Raw genomic sequence first — 20547 nt, forward strand, 5'->3', positions numbered from 1 at the left:
CCTTCAAAAGACAATTGGCCAGAGGCACCGACCTCTGGGGAGTTTGAGAGCCCATAGAAAAAGTAGAGGGTTAACCATCTGGTTTCCTACCATTAGGTTAATTTGTCACCAAATTTAGAGATTCCAGGGTTTGGAAATATTCCAACGGAAGCTGTTTTATTTTCTTACTTGTTAAGCTTCACTGACCACAAGGAACCTTAGTCCCCCAGAAGTAAATAAAAGGCCCTGTGTCCCACTATCCCTGATCATTCACCTTTCTACCAGGCATTCTGCCATGAGACTCCATTCTCTTCTTTCTGTTCTCCTCCTCTTTGTGACTATAATACCAAAAGGTAAGATGGTGAATAACTGTTGGTATCTTAGGAGGTCTACTGGGATGCTCCATTATATTGTGGCCATTTTAACTCAGATCCTAATGCACAGCCTTAGGAATTCAGAAGCCCATCATGATCATCTCCTTTAGAACTAATGAAGCCAACACTACAAAGTAGAATGACGATTTCCATCAACAGAAAATGGGATCCAAGAGGTTCATGGTTAGAACGTGCAGCTCAAATAAAGATAGAGGTGAAGAAGCTATGACATGTGACTTAAGCCTTAGCAAACAAATCAAGTAGCCTTTACCAGGGTCCCAATCTCCATAAAGGAGAGTGCAAATGACAGCTGGTTTAAACTTGGTTAGTGAATGGAAGTGATGTGGAGTCTATTGGAGAAATTAGGTCCCTAAGACAGAGCTCCCCAAAAAAAAAATGACTGCACCAAGTTATTAAAAACAAACAAACAAACAAACAAGCAAACAAACAAAAAACAAAAATAGGGAGCAGAGGAATTTGGAAAAAGCATAAACAGTGGAATAAAACATCAATGGCAAAATTTTAAGCATAAGGCAAAATATGAAGAAAGCATTTTAAGAATATGAATTATATCCTTAGAACCCATGATTCAGAAGTTTGAATATTAAAATGTAGAATCAAAGGAAAAGGGGGAATGTAGTCATCTTCAGTCTGGTTCAACCAGATCCTTGTAAGAACTGATAAAATTCCTTTGCCTACTGTTAATGACAGGATGTCCACAACTCTCAAAATTATGTCTGTGGTCATTGAACACAGATCAGGTCTGGAAAACTCTCTTTATTTGTTGGTTCATCTCTAAGATTCTTTATAATCAACAATACTCATTTGTTTGACCTTCACCTACTCTGTGGATATGTTGGGATTCACCTGACATACAGCTATCTCCAAATGAGGGAGTTTATGTAATTCTCATTTGGTTCTCAATTCTCTCAGAAGAAGACACAGCTTTAGGGAGACACACTTGTAGTGACATCTAATGTAAAATCTCACAATGATCATGGATTAAAATCAGAAGGCAATTTAATGGCTAATTCTTTAATTTTACAGATAACAGAATCTGTTTCCACATAAAGAATATGATTTTACTGAGGTCACACAGGCGGTGGCAACATGGCACCTAGAACCATCTTTAACCTGGGTCAGTGTTGTTTCCATCAATCTACAGGTTTGGATAGCCTATAAAATAGTAACCCTGATTTCTGTCAGGCTTTTTACCTCAAAATCTCCTCACTAAATACTGAGGAGCCTAATGAGATTCCTATGTTTCCTCTTTTGGAAGACATAATGTCTGTGAAACATCTTATTTTACTTACCTCCAAATTCTTTCCTTCAGTGTCTGAGGTAGGCATGTCAAATGGGATAAATGTTGTGGCACTATTATTGGACTATTAATGGTAGTCTTTAGATTTTCCTGATCTGTGTTCCTTAAAATTTGATAAATGGCTATAAGTTCTCAGATAGCAGAAAGCATTTGGCACGAGAGAATTAAGCCTGCATGGTTGATAAGTGAACAGGTTTTGCTCATGCTTGTTCTCCCCTACCTGAGCTAAATTCAGTTCAGCATAAATCACTGTCTCCTCCCAAAGTCATAGCCTATGTTATGAGCTGGATCTTTTTTTAAAAAAGGTTAATGAGAGATAGATCTCCTTGAAGTAGAGTTTAGCCAAAACCCTCCATTCTAGTGGAAAAAGGGATATGGTAAGGGCGGGAAGCAAATTGAGAAAAAGCTTGTCCTAGACCAAAGGCAAGAAATAACTTATGGGAAAACAGGATTCTAGGAAATCTAGGCCTAACATTTAGAGAAGGTAAGAAAGTAATGACAAGACTGGAGACCCACAAATACAATAGTACATCCAAAAGCAAGGCAGTCATAGATACTACAGAGTCAAAAAAAATAGACCGCAGTCAACAGGTGTTAGAAGGAATAGGAGAGTGAAAATGTGTGTGGGGTCAAAGAATACCTTATTGCATTCAATGGTAACAAATATTTATTGAGCACCTCTTACTATACAAACACTGTGCGTTTCAAAAATACAGGATATAGTGGGAAACAAAGGAAAGTGTCTTCCCATGATATAAAAGACAGATATTTGTCAAATGATTACACAAATTAATATATAATTATAAATGTTAATAAGGACAATAGAGAGGAACAGAGTATTACAAGTGCCTATAACATGTGGTCATTGTCTTGTTTGCAATGTCAGAGACTGCCTTGAGGCATGCCCAAAGCAGAAAGAGAAGTGTTAGTTAAGCAGTCAACACCTCTGGTAAAGAAAGAAGCCAGTGCAATGTCCCTGATGTAGAAGAACACATAGCATGCCCAAGGAACCGCAAGAAGGCTTCTGTACAAGAGCACTAGTTTATACTACAAAATGTGCCAGGCATTGCATGGAATTATGCGCAAGTGAAAGTTGGCACAAACACTAAGTTTGTAGGAGGGCATTTTAAGAACAAGGAAGGCAAGACAATCAGATGTTATACATGGGTAACAGAAATTACTGGTATCTAAATCACATGGGGGTTCACAATTCATGCACCCAGAGTGGGCTTATCTATGGGTTCTCAGCAGCCTGCAAGCCTGAAAAGTCCCTTGACAAACTTTTCCTTTGTTTCACCATTTCAATGTCCTGCCCTCAGTGTCTCTCGTCCTGGTTCCACTGCAGAAGGAGTTCTGAGTTAATAGCAGCTTCCCTCTTTTCTAATCTTGGGAGAATCCTCTTTTGAGGTAAACACAATGAATTAAGCCTGAGAAACCACCAGCAACTGTGTGAAAATAGAGGAAATGTATAAAAAACAATCATAAGGAATCAGGAAATCAAAATTCCTAACTTTTCCATCCTACACTTGCTGTGATCTAATGGTAAATAAGCCTACTCTAGCTCTATGGGGATTCTCTAGGTCATGATCTTCCTTGGACTTGAGAACTTGTACTGTCCCAAATTCTTCCATCTTTTGTGCCTCCATCTTTAATTTGAATAAGGCCCCTCTGGAGTCTTCCCAAAGCAAGTTCTTACTCGAGGCACCAAGATCTGCACTCCTTAAGGTAGGATTCTAAAGTGTAAGACAAATCTAGCAAAAGTGGTGAGGAAAGTGCATCACTGAAGGTGTGAGGGACTCAGAATTTACAGACAGAAACCATCGGGGCCAATGATAATAGATGTGGGTCTGGTTGAGAGGGCGCACAACAGACCCTACTTCAACACTAATCTCAGTGATAAGCCTGGAGGACACTGTGCTAAGGGAAATAAAGCAAACAAGACAAATACTGCATGATTCCACTTATATGAGGTATCTAAAATAGTCCAGCTTCTAGAAATAGAGAGTAGAACAGTGGTTGCCAGAAACCAGGGGAAGGGAGAAGCATGGAGTTGCTTTCAGTGGGTGCAAAGTTTCAGCGATACAAGATGAATAAGTTCTGGAGACAAACGGTACACCACTGTGCCTGTCGTAACAACACTGCATTGTGCACTTACAAATTTAAGAGGGTAGGCCGTTAGGGTTCTTACCACAATTTGAAAAAAGGAAAGGTGAAGAATAGGAGGGTATTTGGAGTTGGGGGCAGAGTTGGGGGTGGAGTCGGGGGCAGAGTCAGCCTCCCCACAAACATGACAAGAATCCTTCAGAGGTATGCCTTTCAGGACATGTTCTTCCTGCAGATCACCTCTCCTTGTGTCTCCCAAATCACTTATGCCAAGCGGACGGATGAGACAAAGATTCCATAAGTCTGCAGAGGAGGGAGTAACTTTCAAATGGCCAGGTCTCTTGTGAACAGAGGATACTGAAGTTGCATGGGAAGGTCACGATACTTTACTTTTGCAGCTGAGCTGTTCTTAGCCACATTATGAAATAAGGCCTAGAACCCTCTTTTGGTCAAAGAAAAGGAATTTCTTTGTTAGTTGGCTAGATGTTGCCTCTTGGTACCAGTGGTTAATTGCCAAACTGTTTGAGCAGTTTAATAATATCACATTCTTCAAAATCCTAATTTTGATCCCCACTGTGACCCTTGAGGATCTGGAATCTATTGGGTGTCTAAAATAGATCTCATAATCTTAGAAATTCAGTGAATACTAAATAACTTTTACTCACAAATTTTCTTTTGAGGAGAATTGAGTACTGAGGTCATGAAGAATTTTATTGATGGCATTTACAAACAAAAATCAAATTAAAAAAGTCACTGTCTTCATGAAGGAAATTTCTCCAAAGAAACTACATAATCCAAACAAGAAAATGTTGGGTTTATCAACCTACAGTCCAATGAATGTTAAATAATCACTGCTTGAGCATATCTTCATATGACTCTGAAAAAGAATCCATGACATCCTATAAAAGAATATATACATATTTTATATATATGTATATAAATTACACACACACACACACACACACGCACACACACACATATTCTTGAGAGTAGGGACATAAAGAGGTTAGAATGGCATAACTGTTAAATTGATTCATTAGCCCCCTGAGAATTAAGAAAATTATAGAATTCTTCTTGTACTGACTCTGGAGAATAACATAATATTTTTTTTAAACGTTTATTTATTTTTGAGACAGAGAGAGACAGAGCATGAATGGGGGAAGGGCAGAGAGAGAGAGGGAGACACAGAACCGGAAACAGGCTCCAGGCTCTGAGCTATCAACCCAGAGCCCGACGCGGGGCTCGAACTCACGGACCGTGAGATCGCGACCTGAGCCGAAGTCGGACGCTCAACCGACTGAGCCACCCAGGCGCCCCAAGAATAACATAATATTTAACCAGCACGTTGGACAGGAGCAGAAGAAAGCTTGAACTCTATTTTACCTACAGAAAAGAAAACTACCCATCTATTTCTTAATGGATAAAGTTCCAGGAAGAGCCCACCCCATTGAAACCCTGTCCCCCATCACCAGAAGAAAGAGAACAGCTAATGACTCAATGTCATTCTCAGGCTGAGAAAATCATGTCCTTTTTGAGGTTAGAAGTACGTTCCATTCTGTGGTCTTTTCTTTTAGTGCAATTATGAGTTTTCCCCATTTCATCCATGGAAATTTATGTTGTAATACCATATGAATACCATATCTACATTTTCTTTACTCAACAGCAATTATTAAACATGTATCTCTCCTCTCACTACATGTGATATAACCATGTGAACATATTAATATCATATAAATTCTGAAATCTACTAGATCATTCTCCTCTATTGCCCTATTGTTCCAATAAGTGAAAATAAGTGTCGATATCTAGGGAGAAATTCCCTTCTTTATGAGATAGGTAATTTACTATTATCTTCTTGACTTGAAGTAGTGCCTAGCAACAAATGTATGTCAGTCATTGTTGGAAGGGAGACTATAACTCTTTGGTTTCCTGTTCAGATGACACTTTCTGAAGTTAAGCTTCATGTTTAGTGGAGGGCACATCACTGGGAGGATGAATTGCTCTGATCCTTTCGATTCAAGCAAGAGGCATCTGCCAAGAAGAGAGACCGGTACTACCCTACACCACACACTATGTCGGGAAGTTGAACTTTCCAGCATAATGGGTGCCAAGACTACCCTACTGCTCCTCACTGTGGCCTTCCCCATTCCAAGAACTCTAGACTTTAGCTTCTTTAGAAGACCTGAAAATGTCCCCACAGGTGACATTAAGCACACGAATAAATTTATCGCGGGAGAGACTAGTAACCATCTATAGGACCGATGCACAGCTGAGCACAAGCCTTTGCTCAGTGTAGATGAGGCAGCCAAGCCAGTGCCTCGCACAGCTACCTGGTGGGAACTTAGGTTCTCTCCCTGAAAGACAGACACTTCATCCTCCAGAACTGGCAAAGCAGGCACAGCGCTACAAGATTTTGCCCAACTCCCCAGCCTGAGGACAGGATGTGTCACGAGCTGGCACCAGACAGGATCCTGTGGCAAAGGTACAACTGTCTCACACAGGTTCTGAAAATTCAGTTGTGTTGGTTTATTTGGCTATTATCTCTCTTCAGAATGGAGAAACAATAAAGGAGGTAAAACTCTTAGTTAAGAGGTAGAAGTGAGGCAGCAAAGGAGCCAGTTAAGGTTAATATGTTACAGGTTGGTAAAGACAACATGTGGGTTGACAGGATGGTTCAGGGACTAGTGACTATTAATGAACATGAACGGTGTGTCTTTTATGTAACATCCACCAGGTGCACAGGGGAAAGAAGGAACCCTAGTTGTGCCTGAAAGGCTACAGGAAGGATCTAAGACTAAAGGAAGTTACTCTCTTGAAGCACGTACTTAGTCACATACTTCTCAGTGGCCAACTGAATTAGGAAAACATATATTTAAGGAAAAATACATTTCAGCTTTCGAGAGAAATTCTCTTCATGTATCTACAGATAAGGGGCACTGAGCAACGTAGAAAATGTGTTTCTTCCATAGCTCTGTAGTGGGGGAATTAGGGAAGGTGGATGCTGTAGGACTCGTAAACTCTCTATAAAAGGCGCTGGAGGTGAGAACACATTCCAGAGGACAAGGATGTTGTAAGCCTGGATGGGGTGGTCAGCACAGATGTGGAGATTGAGAGATGCATACTTCCTCTGAAATCGTACTTTTAGTGAAGATATTATTGGCATTGGGGCAGGACAATTCATGAGGTGGGAAATCCAATTGCCTTGTACTTGACCCACTAAATACCAAGGATGCCTCCCTAGTCATGGTGACACCAACAAATGGATCCATCTCAAAATGCACTGCCCCCTACGAGGACAACTCTCTCAAGCTTCTAGAAATCAGCCTACCCACACCAGGATATGTATAGCCCTGCACTCGAAGCCCTCCTCCCCCCAAAGGACACTACGCTTTTGCCGAAGGGCCTGGGCTTTTCCTATAGGTAATATCATCTCTTCTATCCTCAGGCCGTCCTCTGTAAATGTACTGCTTTATGTGCAACACGATAATTTGATGGTGGTTTGATCTGATGCTGATTTAATGATATCCAATCTCTTTCTGTGCAGCAAGGCCTGGCATGATCTCGGGGAAGAAACAGTGTGTTCTTCTGAAAGGGGTGTGCAGAGACGGAGGGTGCACCTCCACAGATGATACCATTGGTGAATGCAATGATGAGAAAAAGTGTTGTAGAAAGTGGTGGATATTATATCCCTACGCAACACCGGCTCCCAAAGCAAAATCTCCTTAGTGCGAACAAACTGTAAGCCCTTCGAACTCCAGAACACAGGGATGAGTTTTGTAGCTCCCTATTTAACCTGGCTTGTTTATCTCCCTTGACTGGAAATAAATGTCCTAAATCCACATGTGCTCCTTCCTGGGGAACTTCTTCTTGATGTACATGCAAGCCTCTCAGGAGCTATAAGACCAAACTTCATGATAGAGGAATCTCATACCCCAAAGCTATTTATAGAACATTTCTTAAGAATGATAAAGATAGGGGCGCCTGGGTGGCTCAGTTGGTTAAGCATCCGTCTTCAGCTCAGGTCATGATCTCACGGTTCGTGAGTTTGACCCCTGCGTCCGGCTCTGTGCTGACAGCTCAGAGCCTGGAGCCTTCTTCGGATTCTGTGTCTCCCTCTCTCTCTGCCCCTCCCTTGTCCCCGTCTCTCTCTCTCTCTCTCTCTCTCTTTCTCTCTCAAAAATAAATATTTAAACAATTATTAAAAAAAGAATGATAAAGTTAAGAAATTTAAATATGTAAAATAGTAAGGATACGAAACAGCAGGCAGGTAGTGTTTGATTATCTCAAGCGGATTATCAACCTTCCTCACACCACCCGATTCTGTACAAATACCATCTCATTACCGATAGAGACCTCCCTGAGTGATGGGGAGGAAGGTGTCCTAACCACACGATCTTGCTGGCACTGCCTCCGGGAATTAGGCACACTGTGCCAGCCAAGGCAATAGGGAACTGGGGCTGGCCTCCCCAGCCTGGCCAGACAGCACTGGTGGAGTGGCACAGGACAACTGCTCCCAGCCAGTAGGCTGTCTGCTCAGGGGAGCTGAGAATCCAGCGGGCCCTGATAGTTCTTTCCGGATTTCAACATCAGATAATTCCACCTTCCGGCTGGAATAATTCCCACCATAGTAACAATTCTGGATGATTTCTACTTTATGGCTAAGCAAACTAAAGGGCAAGGGACCAGGAATGTTACATGACATGAGTTCCGCAAAGACGGAAACAATTACCCCACAAATAATTTTCAAGGCTTTCATTTCTGTTTTTTTTATACATTAAAATTTTTTTAAATGTTTATTCATTTCTGAGAGACAGAGAGAGACAGAGCGTGAATGGGGGAGGGGCAGAGAGAGAGGGAGACACAGAATCTGAAGTGGGCTCCAGGCTCTGAGCTGTTAGCACAGAGCCCCACATGGGGCTCAAACTCACAAACCGTGAGAAAATGACCTGAGCCCACGCCATCCATGGGTAAGCCATCCATGCAGCCCTTACATTTTTTAACGTTTATTTATTTTGAGAGAGAGAGAGAGAGCACAAACAGAGAGAAAGGGAGAAAAAGAACCCCAACCAGGCCCCTCACTGACAGTGCATGGCCTGACATGGAGCTCAAACTCACATACCTTGAGACCATGATCTGAGCCAAGATCAAGTGTCAGACACATAACTGACTGAGCCATCCAGGCTCTGAAGACTTTTCGTTTCTTGACCATAAAGCCTATGGACAATCAGAGGAAGGTGGGTTATCCCTCTTAATATTCATTAGGATTTTTTCTATTATTCACGTGGATACCAGTTGTCCACAGACCATAAATGTGTTGCATACAAAAGCCACCTTCCTCCCTGTCTGCGTGGTCAGGATACCACACTTCAGTCTCCTAACACCCTGTGTCTATGAGGGAAGATTCTGGAGTCAGGCATACTTAATTTAAACTGTGGTTCCCTTGCTTATCAGTCACATGACTCTGAACTATTTATTTAACCTTCATTTGCCTTAAAATTCTTCTTCAATAAATGAGCAAAATAAACACTTTAACTTCTGGGCTCGTGTTAAGGACTGAATGAGATCGAGGACAAACCGCATGTGGGACACACAGGGTGAAACCCAACGGAATCCAGCCACTAGTGGTTTCTCTTGTTACTAAAACACTGGAGGGGAAAGAAACCATCATGTGTAGTCAGACAGTCATGTTAGTGTATTATTATATGAGACAGAGTTCACTAATTTAAAATGAATAAAATGCCACAAAATACATTCAATATTGAAAGAATATACATGGCGGGGGAGGGTGGGGGGGGCATGATCTTACAGCTCTTGGGAGTTCAAGCTCCTCACTGGGGTCTGTGCTGACACCATGGAGCCTACCCGGGATTCTCTCTGCCTCTCTCTCTCAAAACAAATAATTAATTTTTAAAAAATTAAAAAAAAAGAATATATGGGAAAACAAAGATTTCTTTGACATTTCAGGAGAAACTATATGCGAAAAGTTACAGTTTATAATTACCATTACTTTCTGATAGTCAAAGCTTTATTTGTTTAACAAATATGTCTGTTTACTCCTATGCAAACTGAAATTAAATAAGCAAATCGGAGAAAAAAATTAAAAGAAAGTTTCACCATGACTGATAACGAAGCTGAAATACACACATTTCATTAGCATTAGACAATCCTTTCTAATGACATCGCCGATTAAAATAAGTAACAATACCAAGGGGGAGGGAGTGAGATGACAAAGGAATCTAGAATTTTATTTTATTAATGGTGTGAAGGATGGTTAGCTTCTCTGATAAATGGTTTTTCCCAAAGCCTCAGTTCTCTGTTCTTTCTGGTTTTTAGATCACATAAAGAATTCAAAGGTTTCTTTTCAGCTCTTTATTATTACTTAAAATGCCTATTACATAGGCATATACGTGCCTATGCACACAGTAACGCTTGGTTTCACACCTGGAAACACATACAAAATACAATTTGAAATTATTAGCCATAGACAAATGCAATAAGCCATTACTGAAGCCAGTATATGATGTCAACAGTGTACTGACTGGAACATTAATGAAACTTCAGAGTGTCTCTTCTCCTTTGATTCAGAAGGACTCACAGGAACAGCCTATGCCCTTTGTCTCGGTTAGACCCAGTTGAAGCATCATTTGAAATGTGTGAGCAGGGACGTAGCATCACAACTGGATCCCACTCACAGTTCTAGCCAGATGCACCAGCAGAGTAGGAAGTGATCTCCATCAGTCATTTCAGAGAGAACATATTAAAATTTCATTAAAATTCAAATATGTTTTCTGGAAAGGGTAATAATGATGGGCAATTATCCTTCACTAATATGCTTGTATATTTGATGCTAGTAGTTAGCTACTCCATTATTTCATAAGCGTTGGAAACAGCATTAAAGAATATCAGTAAAATATTAAAGAACATCAGTGAATTAAATCAGAAAGCCTTGAGTCTACACTCTAGGGCAGCAGTGTCCACCAGAACTTCCGATGAGGATGGGAATTCTCTATTTCTGCATTGTCCACTAGCCACATGTGGTTATAGAGCATTTGAAAAGTGGCCAGTGACTGAGAAGATGACTTTTTATGTTAGTAAATCTTAAACAGCCACATGTGGCTAGTGACTCACATCACACAGCTTTAGAGCACTGAACTGGTGCACGGTGATACCTGGGCTCTGGACCATACTGAAGTCTGCCCGCACTCAAATCTCAACTCCATTCCTACCAGTTGTGTGACGTGGGTAGGTTATATGACCCTTTGGTGCCTCAGTATCCTATTCTGGAAAAATAAGGACAATGATGGCATTTACTTCATTACTTGTTAGGAGGATCACATAAATTTACATATAAAAAGCCCTTAGCCGAGTTGTCGCATTAATCATGAGGGCAATGCTCACCCATCCTGGGTGTTGGGGGGTGGGTGGGTGGTGAGAAAAGAAAGTGGAGGGGCATTGGAGACCCCGGGGCATCTAGTTCCTTTCCAGTTTCATCCTAGAGCTAGCCTTCCAATCCCTGAAACAGTTACATTATTTTTTTTATGAGTTCAAAGAGCTCTATCTGCAAGGTACCAGGAACGAAAATTGAGGACATGGCTTTCCACAACTAAAGTTACACTGGAGAGATATGTTCTTACACACTGAGGAAAAGTTTTAGATTTAAAAGAATCACAAGCCAAAATTTGTCAGCTCCCTCAAGAATCATCTGGAGACACTGTATTCCTAAGCTGCTTATGTGACACCTGTGGGAAGAGAATGAAAGGAGTAAGTTTTAGGAGCTCCCCTGAAATAAGGGAATGTACAAAAGAAAAGGAACCAGTGTTGGCTGAAAGGACACAATCTCAAGGGCAGACTCAATCCCATGTGGGAGCAAACTGGAAAATCTCTGACTGAAATGAACTCATTTTCTCAGCCTAGTCTTCTCCACAGAGAATACACTACTACAGATTAGAAATTCGGTTGTGTTGACAGGACTCCTATTCTAAACTCTGAGTAACCTGAGGGGAAAAGAGGGTCTATAAATCTTTCCTCTTCATAGTGAATCCGTTTTATGATCATGTTTTCTTCTCGGCCAGACCTGCCATCAAGCCACTCAGAAGACAGAAATTTTGTGGGGGGGGAACCAAAGAAGAGACTCAAAATTCATTTGGATAAGGGGGTGTCTTCTAGGGGTGTGAAGGTTTGTGCGTGTTTGTGTGTCAGTGTTGGTGCCTAGGGGTGTGGGACAGGGCATCTCAGGTAAGGAGAGAAAGGGGAGTTTGGAAAGGTTTAGTCACACTAAAAGGCTGAGAGTGAAGTACAACTTTGGTGAAATATTAGAACAACTGGCAATAACAATGCAATGAGCTACCTTTTCCAGGGAGGGGCAGAGAGAGGGGGAGAGAGAGAATCCCCAGAAGCCTCCACACTGTCAGCGCAGAGCCCAACGCAGGGCTCGGTTCCATGAAATGCGAGATCATGACCTGAGTGGAGTCGGATGCTTAACTGACTGAGGTGCCCAGGCACCTCAACATAACTTTTAAATAACCACCTTGATGACTAAATGTATATGTGTGCCTACTGGGCACTGAACAGCCTCTTCAAATCTCAGACACAGATTTCCTGCTCCACATTGAGCAGGTCTGTCACTGAAAGGAACCTCGGCCAGGTCTGATGTTGACACTATGAAGCACTTTGAACTAGCCATTCTTGCAGTGTCCAACAAACACTCAGCTTCTGCCTTTCCACTGAATTGCTTAAATATTTCATGGTGCCCTTGGAACTGCCTGGGGAGCACGGGGATACCTCATCACGCAGCTTGTGAACCACTACTGCTGTTGTTTTTTAAATGTCTTCCCTTTGCTCCAGATTACGACCATCCTGAGGACAGGAACTGTGTTTTATTTGCCGCGTGTCTATGCAGATTGCCACACTGTGGGTTGTTAAAAATTGTTGAATCAATGGATGGTATGGGCTGAGCAGACAAGTGGCCATAATTTTGGTGTTTTACTGTTACAATAGATGACCCATGAAAACTTGCCTATTGCACTTCACTAATGACCCAGAGAAGGCCGTCACGGACTTGATGCAGAACAAGGAGGCTGAAAAGTGACCCATTAGGAATGTGGACCAAGCCAGAAAAGGGAGTTTCTTAGTGCCTGGCCAGAGAGGAAACAATGACCACTGGAGACGGAATCATAGGGTTACTGCCTACCAGGCTTGGCCTGCACACCAAGAGAACATTCTCTGGTCCCGTAAGGATCATACACTCGGTGGCAGAAAGGACTTCATCAGCAACACCAAACGTTCTGCTCAGAGTGATGCTCCTCCCAAAAGCTGAGTGGGATATGCCGGGATCCCTCAGCCCAGGAGCTAGTTTCTTTCTAGGTGCCGAGAGTTCTGGAGAACTGTCTTCATGGTCGATCACATTCAGTCTACTGTTCAACACTGTTTAATGTTTTAAACAGCATTTCTTGAGTTATTTTCTGACAAATATCACTGCTCTAAGAGATGTAAATAAATATGCTGTGATACACATTTGAGAGCCAGAGGACAGCAAAATCCAGCTCTTGAGAGAGTCACAATAAAAATCAGCCATTAGAAGACTAGAACTAATTCAGGACTTCTCATAGTTTCTGATATATTCTTATATATATTAAATATGTATAATAAAATTACTATGATAATAAATTATTGTTGAATGCTTAATAGGTGTCAAGTTTGGAAAACTGTTTCTGTAAAAGGTCAGATAGTAAATATTTTAGGATTTGCCAGCCAGCCACATACAGGCTCTGTTGTGTATCTTTCTTTGTTTTTTGTGTGCTTGTTTATTTGACATGAAAAAACAAATCTTAAATCTCTCAGGTTTAAAGTAGGTTTTTGGCTCCTGAGAAAATTCAACAGCAAACAATAACAATTTTCTTTTTAAAATTTCTTTATTTTTTTCATCACAAAAATTTTTTTAATGTTTATTTATTTTTGAGAGAGAGAGAGGGAGACAGAGCATGAGCAGGGGAGGGGCAGAGAGAGAGGGAGACACAGAATCTGAAGCAGGTTCCAGGCTCTGAGCTGTCAGCACAGAACCTGACACTAGGCTTGAACTCATGAACCCTAAGTTCATGACCTGAGTTGAAGTCGGATGCTTAACCGACTGAGCCACCCAGGTGCCCCAAACAATACCAATTTTCTACTTATGTGGAACTTTCTTACATTCTTGTGGGAGAGAAAGATATTAAGCTAATGACCAACTAATGTATATACATATACACATATACACACACATATACACACATGTACACATACATATGTATATATGTATACACAACATGCACACACACACACACACGCATACACAATTTGAGCTGACAAGAGTGGAGGGGTGTGACTTTACAGCCCCTGGCAGGAAAGGGGTTCTGAAAAGCTGTTGTGAGTGAGCCTGCAGGACAGGAGGGTTGAGCTGCGCAAGTGTCTAGGGAAGAACATGAGTGGTCCTGGGGTGCTTCCATGTTTAAAGACTGAAAAGAAGCTGAGGCGGCTGGAATAGAGATGGTGAGGGGCTGAGGGGGAAACAGAGAGCTCAGCAGGGGAAAAGTGAAATCAGGCTTCACAGAACATAGTCAGAGCTCTGCATTTTATTCTGACGGTCACGGGAAACGTGGGGGTGGATTTCGGCAGCACGGGACTCGCCCAGCTGTGCTCCAAGAAGACCACTCTTGCCTCAGGGTGAGGAACAGACTGAGGGTGGTGAAATGGAACTGAATCAGAGAGACAACAGAAGCTGGCGACAGTGCAATGGGGGTGGAAATGGACTGGATTTATAATATATTCTGGAGCTCAAGAAGCGACGTTTTCCAAGTGATTGGAAGTGACCGGAAGAACTGTCGAGGCTGACTCTCAGGTCCTTTGGCCAGAGCAATGCATCCTCCAGGGGGATGGAGATGACGTGGGCGAAACTGGCCTGCAGGTGGGCAACCCCGTGTCAGGTGAGTTTAGCTCCAGGTGTGTAATGACACACAACTGGGAAAATCAGGTGGGTCAACAGGTACTCAGGGTTGCAATTGCGGTGAGGTCAGCGTTGAGATACACATTTGGGAAACAGCACTTACTTAAAGACAGGGCACTGACAGATTCCTTCAGAGTCAGTAGAGACTAAATTCTGAGGCACTGCCCTGTGGAAGGGTCAGGAAGAGAAAGAGGAGAATTAGCTTACTGAGAAAAAAGAAAACTAGAGTGTGCTGAAAGCCAAGAAAGAAGTTTCAGAAAAGAAGCAGTGACTCTAGAATGTCTTTTTTTAATTTCCCTAAGAAACACCTGTTACCACCAAGTTATAAGTTGTCATCACTTGCTAAGGCTGCTGTAACAGAGTACCACACACTCAGTGACCTCAGCAACAGAACTGTACTGCCTTCCAGTTCCGGAGACTAGAAGTCCAAGATCAAGGTGTCTGCAGGGATGCTTCCTTCTGAGGCCGTGAGGGAAAATGTGTTCTAGGTATCTCTCTCAGCTCTGGGAGGTCTGCTGGCATCTCTGGTGTTCTTGGCTTGGGGAAGCATCACCCCATCTTTGCCTTCCCATCATCAGGCGTTCTTCTGTGTGTGTGTGTGTGTGTGTGTGTGTGTGTGTGTGTGTGTCTGTGCAAATGTCTTCTCTTTAGACATATGCTGGTCATACTGGAATAGACACCCACCCTGTGACCTCTGTTAACTACTTACAGCTGCAATACCCTATTTCCAAATAAAGTCGCGTTCTAAAGTATCGGAGGTAAGCACCTTGACATGTGAATTTTGCAAAGATTCAATCTATAACCCTACTTCTACATGTAATATGATTTGGGAATAGCTGGTTTGTGCATATTTAATAAAGCCAACGCTTGGAAAATATAGGATTAAAAACGTTTGCCATGATATTATAATTAAAATTTTTTTAATGTCTATTTATTTTTGAGAGAGAGACACAGCATGAGTGGGGGAGGGGCAGAGAGAGAGGGAGACACAGAATCCGAAGCAGGCTCCAAGCTCTGACTGTCAGCACAGAGCCTGACGTGGGGCTTGAACCCATGAACCATGTGATCATGACCTGAGCCAAAATCAAGAGGCGGATGTTCAACTGACTGGGCCACTCAGGTGCCCACAATCTTTTTTTTGGTTTAAATCAAGTTTGGTTTAGTTCAGTCACATTGAAATTTCCTGAGATAGCAAACTATCAGATACTAATATTTCAATAATAAGGTACCTAGAACATTCTGGAATTTTTTTCTTATGAGTATAAATGGTTTGATTATTCATAATTGTGAAGATATTCTTTATAACTGAGGAACTTCATATGTATCATGCTGAGTACTAGTTATGTTTAAGGGGAGACTAGAGATAAATGTCAAAGGTTGAAAAGACAAGCTGGTTTTTTATAGCAATCTCTAGAAATGGCATTTTGAAATGAATACTTCATTTCTGTTTGGTTATTATAATCTCTTTCTTTCCCTTACAAATCAAATGCACTCAAAACCAAACAAGGATTCAATAAAGAACAGCTTTGGCTAATGTAGTCCCTATTGGATTTGAATAATTCAAACCAATCTGTTCCTTTTAAGTTATATTTAATTGATACTCTGTCATTTTATTAAATTTTCAAGAAAACCTAAACAATTTTAAAAGCTTTTAAATATGACACAGTTTACCACAGAAGAAACACTTATTTTTTTTAATGTTTATTTTTATTTGTGTGTGTGTGTGTGTGTGAGAGAGAGAGCGCACGCGGGCACGTGGGCACACACAAGCGGTGGAGGGGGAGGGAGAGAGGGGGACTGAGGATCTGAATCAGGTTCTGCGCTGACAGCAGAGAGTCCCATGTGGGGCTTGAACTCATGAACCATGAGATCATGACCTGAGCCAAAGGCGAATGCTCAACCGAGCCAGCCAGGCGCCCTGGAGAGTATATTCTTTTAAATTCTTATGCTCATTAAACCCAGAAGGGGCACACAACTTGGGAAATAGTATGAGATGAAGAATAGAGGACATGAGGCTGTAGGGGTGAAGCAACCTGTTGGTGTAGCCGGGCTCAGCACAGCAGACTCTGCCCCTCAATCCAGGAGGCTTGGCCAAACTCAGCCAGTCACAGTTCCTGCTCTCAAGAAAGGACAAGCAATGACATCTTGTGGCTGCCAGACTTTTTCCACTTTTGACAATTCTGAGTTTCCAAGACAGCTAAAAGTTGTAGCTGTTTTGGCAGAATACATAGCATTTCGTAAAAGAATTGGAAATCTCTAATAATATGAAAAATAACAGGTTCAGATGGCATGCTAATGGAATTGAGAGATTTAAACATAAAACTGAGTAAGACACATCTAGTTTCCTTTTCCCATAAAACTAACACTTAATGTGATTCAAAACTGACCACCATGGGGCTCCTGGGTGGCTCAATCAGTTGAGTGTCCAACTCTTGGTTTCGCCTCAGGTCACGATCTCACGGTTCATGGGATCGAGCCCTCCGTCAGGTTGACAGTGCAGAGCCTGCTTGGGATTGTCCCTCCCTCTCTCTCTTCTCCTTCTGCGCTCTCTCTCTCTCTCTCAAAATAAATAAATAAACTTAAAAAAACTGACCACCTAAAGTAAAACAATAAAAATAAATTAGAAATGGGTATTTTAAATTCTAACAATGTATACAATTTAACATCAATAAATATAGTAAGTTGACAACCCCAAGTACTTGCTACAGGTTCATGACTCAGTTAATAGAAACCATTAGCACAATGTCCATATTATGTGAAGCAGTCCAAAACAATAATCTCTAAACCATAGTTCTTTGGTCAAGATTCAAAAAAAAGCAACAAGGGAGGAAAAAATGTAATTGTTAACTTTACCTCCAACAGCTGTGCCAGTCTGTCGTAAACACATATGCACCCATCATATTTAGTCAAAACACTAAAGAAAAAGAAAGGCTTAGATTTCTCCCATGGTTTCATGAGCTTCTCAGACTGAATGAAAGTATTTTTATATGCCAACTCATTATTTAGGAACTCTATTAAAAGCCATCATTTTCTTATAGTAAGTATTAAAAGAACTAGGAAGTTTCAAGGGCACCTGGGTGGCTCAGTTGGTTAAGCGCCTGACTTTGGCTCAGGTCACAATCTCACGGTTCATGGGTTGGAGACCCACATTGGGCTCTGTGCTGACAGCTCGGAGGCTGGAGTCTGCTTCAGATTCTGTGTCTCCCTCTCTCTCTGTCCCTCCCCTGTTTGCACTCTCTCTCTTTCTCCCTCCCCTGCCCTCTCTCAAGAATAATTTTTAAAGAAATAGGAAGTTTCAAAAATATTTATTGTACTTTGTAGACAGATGGATTTGAGGGGTAAATGAGAATCATGTTGTTCTTCCCATGCTTACCTGGATCTAATTTCAGTCTCCTGAGAATGCTTCTAGTTAAAATCATATGAGCTCTTCCCAGGATCCCTGACTGGGAAAAAAAACCCTCACCCTGTTTCTATCTGAACTGTTTCTTAGTCCCTCACATCTGTGATTTTATTGAAAACCACCCAAAATCATTGGTGGAGCAAACAGGTGAGGGAAAAAACATAATAAACAAAGAATGAGATGAATAATTCTAGCTAAGTATGACAGAAAACCTACCGTATGGAAGGCAGTGTTCTAAGTGCTTTCTATGATTTAACTTTTTCTTTTTTCCTTCCAAAGACTCTATGTGGTAGACACTATGCTCATTTCACAGATGAGAAAATGGAGAAAAAGATTGTAGAGTTATGTGGCCATGCTGGGCTTCAAATCCAGGTTCCTAAGGACTGCCACCCTGACTTAGGAGTACAGGGAAATGCTGTTGATATCCCAGCCTGGAGACGGGTCAGAGAAGGCAGTCACAGCTCAAAGCGGAAACCTCAGACAAGACTCTTGGCTTCCTAATCTCCATGGGCTCCTGTGCAGCAAAGCACTATGTATCTTAAGTTTTCTAGGAACTCAACGAGCTTTCTCTAACAGCTTTTGCCAGAAGACCACCACCCAATTGCTAATAAAATGTTTGGTAAGAAAAAGTATAATTTAATTGCAACATGCCCAACATTTCACTTGAAACCCTTAAGCTCCTAGACAACAACATGTTTTGTTTCCCCAAGCATTGTGATCATTTAACAGATAAACTACTAGTTCTGAGAAAGAGCAAACAGAAAATCAAATCACATCTAGGGTGTTTTTTTCTGTTTGTTTTGTTTTCTTTTTTTCTTTTTTTAGTACAGCCGGATTTATTTCATTGTTCCAAGGCATGTCACTAAATGCCCAAGATATTCCCTAAGAGACTTCTATTTAAATTGCTTGATTTTTAAAATGTTTGTTTTTTTTGAGAGCGAGAGACACAGGGAGGTGGGGGGGGGGGAGAGATTGAGAGAGAGAGAGAGAGAGAGAGAGAGAGAGAGAGAGAGAGAGAGAGAATCTCAAGCAGTCTCCACGATTGCACAGAGCCTGACATGGGGCTCAATCCCACGACCCTAGGATCATGAGTCGAAATCAAGAGTCAGTTGCTCAACCAACCGAGCCACCATGGCACTCCTAAATTGCTTGATTTTTTAAAACAAATATAACCCACCCAAACTGAAGGAGTCACAGATCCCACCATTTAGTGTATTTACTCTATGGAGCCTGAGGAATTTGAGATTAACTGAGCAGTTTGCAGTTGTTGGGTAGGGGGTGAGGGGTAAGCAGGAAGACTGTTAAACTACAAATAAAAAGGTTTAACATATTTTTCAAAATTCTTGAGCATTAGAATGTAGGATTTCATACTCTGATGAATGGGATTAAAATGGTCTATAGAGTAGCTTGGAAATGAGTGAGCTGGAGTTTTTCACAGTGGAGTAGGCAGTTCTGATTCCACCCTCCTTCAGGGTAGAAAAGTCCCATAAACTCATCTCTATCTCCAGAGCATTGACACCAGGTAGAAACTGTGTATAGTAATTAAAATAAAGAGAAACAATTTTCAAAGTCTGGGCAAGGATCAAGCTGCAATAAAAATCACCAATGCTTGAAACACTCAAGTGCTAATGGGAGAATTTGCTTTTAATTCCCAGTTTAAGTGGGAATGCTGCCTAATAAGGAACAGATGAATGTTTTAATATTGCTAAGGGCTGACAAGAGGTTATACTCCAAAGTATTCCATAGTCTTCCTTCATGACTGTCACTCTTTACTTCCCCTCTGGCCCCAAATTCCTCAGTTTCACCCTCAGTAACCTTCCTATACACTTATCACTGCCCCACACCCCACCCTAATCCTTGTTCTCCTTCCCCAGAGTTGCTCAGTTATTCTAAGAAAAGGCTGAAAGCTGGGATCACATTGCCTGCAGGCCTAAGGAATTGGGTGGTCCATCATTACTAATCTAAATAAATATTCTGAGGAAACTGATTAGTCGCCTCTGATGATGCTTCTCTGTATGAGTGCTACCCATGCTCATAACCCACTATGGCATCTTAGGTGTCCAGGTGGGTTTTGAGGGTGGGACAAAGATAGGATTGTCAGATCTAGCATATAAAAATGTAGGGTGCCCAGTTAAAATGGATTTTAGATGAACAATAAATAATTTTAGCATAAAAATTATACTATATATGTCTTATGCAATATTTAGGACATAGTTACACTAAAAAAATTATTCATCATTTATCTGAAATTCAAACTTAACTGTGTGTCCTTTGTTTTATCTGGAAAAGAGTGGGTGTCTTTCAGTGCTTTTCAATTCCCCAGACACAACTACCTGTTTTGCCAGCTCTTGTTGCTGGGGGTACAAGTCAGTGAAATGGTTTAATTAGAAAA

At 41.4% G+C, this 20547-nt stretch overlaps 1 protein-coding gene across 1 annotated transcript; it reads left to right on the plus strand.

The window, feature by feature from the left end:
• Window positions 1–274: 274 nt before the first annotated feature.
• On the plus strand, window positions 275–7503 carry LOC122216833 (beta-defensin 130B-like). The gene is made up of 2 exons (XM_042933827.1): window positions 275–332; window positions 7322–7503. Exons 1-2 carry the CDS (start codon window positions 275–277, stop codon window positions 7501–7503), a joined length of 240 nt encoding a protein of 79 aa, XP_042789761.1.
• Window positions 7504–20547: the final 13044 nt, after the last annotated feature.

This window comes from Panthera leo, chromosome B1, assembly GCF_018350215.1.
Source record: "Panthera leo isolate Ple1 chromosome B1, P.leo_Ple1_pat1.1, whole genome shotgun sequence".
Lineage (NCBI taxonomy): Eukaryota > Metazoa > Chordata > Mammalia > Carnivora > Felidae > Panthera > Panthera leo.